Source organism: Entamoeba invadens (assembly GCF_000330505.1).
Source record: "Entamoeba invadens IP1 unplaced genomic scaffold scaff_1105074726367, whole genome shotgun sequence".
NCBI lineage: Eukaryota > Evosea > Mastigamoebida > Endamoebidae > Entamoeba > Entamoeba invadens.
In genome coordinates, this window is record NW_004440445.1 from 736,517 (window position 1) to 740,498 (window position 3,982).

At 24.2% G+C, this 3,982-nt stretch overlaps 1 protein-coding gene across 1 annotated transcript; it reads right to left on the reverse strand.

Moving 5' to 3' along the window:
- Positions 1 to 2,119: 2,119 nt before the first annotated feature.
- Positions 2,120 to 2,608, reverse strand: EIN_156210 (hypothetical protein; the record flags this gene model as incomplete). Its single annotated transcript, XM_004258187.1, has 1 exon — positions 2,120 to 2,608. The coding sequence occupies one exon, from the start codon at positions 2,606 to 2,608 to the stop codon at positions 2,120 to 2,122; it is 489 nt and encodes a 162-aa protein (XP_004258235.1).
- Between the last annotated feature and the right edge of the window lie 1,374 nt (positions 2,609 to 3,982).

Sequence of the window (3,982 nt, forward strand, 5' to 3'; positions counted from 1 at the left end):
CTGTTGTTTTTAATTTGTTTGTTTTTATAAACATTATTATTCGCTCTTTTGTAAATTATATAATAAAAAAAAATTATATTTTGTATTTTATTATTTTAAAAAAATATATTTATTTTAAAACGTTGTTTTAAAATAAATATGTTTTTAACTTAAAGTAAACAATAAGTCCAAAAATATTGTAATTATGATTCAAACCAATATAACCAATAACACAACCAATAACATAAATTAAGTTTAGACCATTTGATTAATCATTTTAAAACTTCTTAAAGTGATAAATACTTTTAATTTGGTGTTTAATATAAACTTGACATCAAAAAACATTTTAAACAAACTGAGTTTATAAAATCATTTTTTGGTTTTGGACATTTGTACTTTTCTACGTTTTTAATACACTCGTTTATAAAGTGAGATGACGTCCACTCAACCAAAGTCAAATCATTTGAGCAACATTTACTCAATGACAAAACTTCGATTCGATGTTTGAGTCTGTTAATCATGTTGTACTTTTGTTTTTTTTTCTCGTTGTTACCAATTTCATCAATTAAAAAACAAGATGTTGGTTGTCAAATTACTTTGTTGTATCTATAACTTTATATGATAAAAATGTTCACCCAACCATTGTTTGTAACAGCAGCTTTGTTTTCAATGATGTTACGCACAATGTATATGAATAATAGAATTAATCGATCAAACTGTCCAAGTTCGTTTTGATAAAAAACAAAGATTGATTAATAAATCAATAATATAAAAAAACTGAATCACAAAAATATTACATATTTATATTTTAAATATAGTTTATGGACTGACTTTATTATATTGTTTTGAAAAAATAAAAATAGAATTAATTCATCAAATATTTTGCATTGTGGTATTACTGATATTTACAAGATTTGCAAATTTAAATGTAAATTTAATTAAAAATAAAATATACAGTAAAACCTCTCAAGAGCGGGCGGGTGTGGTATTTTTTATCTCAAAAGCGGGCATTTTTAGCCAATCAAACCTTAAAAACCGCTCAATAGAGAACTCTATTTATAGTTTCAGTCTAAAAAATGCCCGCTCTTGAGAGAACCCGTTCTTCAGAGGTACCGTTCTTGGGAGGTTTTACTGTACATATAAATACATAAATGTATTAAATGTAATAATTAATAAGTAAACCACAGTTTATTTTCTTGAGAATGATTTACTTCAACAATATTTCAGCCGCCCAAGAGTGGCACGTTATAAAGCGAGTTCTTTTGAGAGCGGGAATGTTTAGCCAATCAAATATTAAAGAGGATTTATAATAAACAAATATTTTTGGTTTTATTATAATGTTATTACAATCAAAAGAATACTAAAATTAATATTGCATATAATTATGAGAAGTAAGAATGTGGTTATATATTATTTTAATATTATTTAATTGTACATTATAAATTAATCGAGTTGGATATATTTTATAATTTATTTCTAATGTAAAAATACAACAAACAGATAAGTAGAAGATCCAAATTATCCGAGTTATTTTAATGAATAACTTTCTTTGATTAAGATTTATCTCTATCATTAAATGAAATATTACTCTGATATTTACATTTAATATATGAATCTTTGTTGATATTTATGACTTTAGATGGTATTGTTACATTATTTAAATTATAGCACTTATGGAAACACCAATCACCAATTGAAATGACACTTGATGGTATTATAACATTGCTTAAAGTACTGCAATCACAAAAACAATTTCTACTAATTGACGTCATGCTAGATGGTATTGTAACACTACTTAGATAGCTACAACCTTGGAAACAATTATCACCAATTGAAGTTACACTTAATGGTATCGTAACACTTGTCAAACTGCTGCATTTATAAAAACAATAACAACCAATTGATATAACACTCGATGGTATTGTAACTTTACTTAGATTCAAGCATTCATAAAAACAATAATTACCAATTGATTTCACACTTGATGGTAATTTTAAATTCCCCAGATTTTTGCAAAAACAGAAACATTCATTGCCGATAGATGTCACACTCGATGGTATTGTGATACTACTTAAATTGTAACATTTATTGAAACAACAATTTTTAATTGATTTCACATTTGATGGTATTATCAAACTGGTCAACTGTAACATTGATTAAAACATCTAAAACCAATTGATGTCACATTCAATGGTATGTTATTACCAAATTGTTTTCTGTTGTTTTTGGTGTATATAATGTTTTTAAACTTGATGTTTTGACTTGTGTTTTCATCATTAATAGTAACATAATCAACATCAAACCATACAACAATTTGATAAAACATCCGTTTTGGCACATATACTCTGTTTTTATTTACATCTTCATACATTCCATTGTATACATGGTTTTTATTGAACTTAATCAAAAATCCATTGCCAAAATTTTCATCTTCTTTATTCCACAAGTGAAGTGTCTCAATGTTTGGGAAGTATCCAAGTGTTTTGGAATTTAACGGAATTGGGTTGAAGTGGAATTTTTCCATGTTACCACGGAACTTCTTGCATACCAATTCTAAATTAATGAAGTCGTTAATCGTTATAAAATACTTCGAAACGATCATAGCATGATAGCTGCCAAGTGTAGACATTTTATATTTTACAGTTGTATTTTTGTTTATATATTTACTACTTTTTGTGAGAAAAATAATATCAAAATACTTTAATATATCTAGTTTTGACACATTTCCAAAATATTTAGTCATCATTTTTATAGTTATAATCATATTAATGTTTTTTATTGTTTGATTGTGGTTGTTTATAAAAATATTCGAACACACATTCTAAACAAAACATTAAAGATTATAAAAAAAACATCATTTTATTATTTTTAATAATAAATCGTCATATCTTAAATAAAATCGTCTAATAGAAAAATTATTAATTATTTTGAACATTTGTTTTTATATTTAACCTTAGTAATATAAACTAGAATTCAAAAATCGATAGTATATTTATTATTATTTTTTGGTAATATGTCAAGTTTTATCTTATTATACTTTTATACTTTTTTGGATCTGATAAAAATTTGAGGAAAAAGTAGCTTAAATTTAGACATAAAAAATAAAAATACACTTTTTTCAAACAAAAGTTGCTCAAATTTACAAAAGAAATAATCTTGAGTTGTTTCAAATAAAAAAATATCATAAATGCATTTCATTAAACCCAATTCATGTTATTTTAGATTTGAAACAATTCAATTAAAAATTTGTCAAAAACAAACTATTTTAATGGGATAAAAAACATTTACATAAATAAACAATATTGACTTTTGTAAAACTTATTTTTTTTAATTTCAACAAAAATCACATTGAAAACAAATTAATATTAATTAATTGCAATATTTAAACTTATAATCTTTAAAAATGATTACATGTCTGTTATCAATAAAACAGATAAGCTCATTGTTAATTTATTAAGAGAAGGGAAATCATTTTCTTTTATTACCAAAACACTTCATGTATCACCAAACAGAGTTTCTTATAACAAAAAGAAAATTGAAAACAATGAAGAGTTAATTTCAAAAACTATAGGCAGACCTTCAATTATGACACAACAAAAAATAATAACTTTGATCAAAAAAACTTCTATTAATCCAGAATCAACGTGTTGTGATTTGGCTAAATGTATAAATGTATCAAAATCAACAATTCAAAGATACAGAAAAATAAACGGGTTTAAATATGGCAAACTAAAGAAATCTCCATTTTTAACAAAAGTTAACATTAATAAAAGATTAAATTTTTGCAAAAAGGCGGTACTAAAGAAAAATTATAAAAAATGGAAAGAGGCTATTATAAGTGATGAGTCGAAATTTGGATTGTTTTCAGATAACGGAAACTGTTGGTATCACAAAAGCAGGAAAATGAGATATAACAGAATAAATTCATTTAATATTGGAAATCAAACTTTACTTATTAAAAAGAACAATAAGATTTTTAAATCAATGTTTTTAACACTTCCAA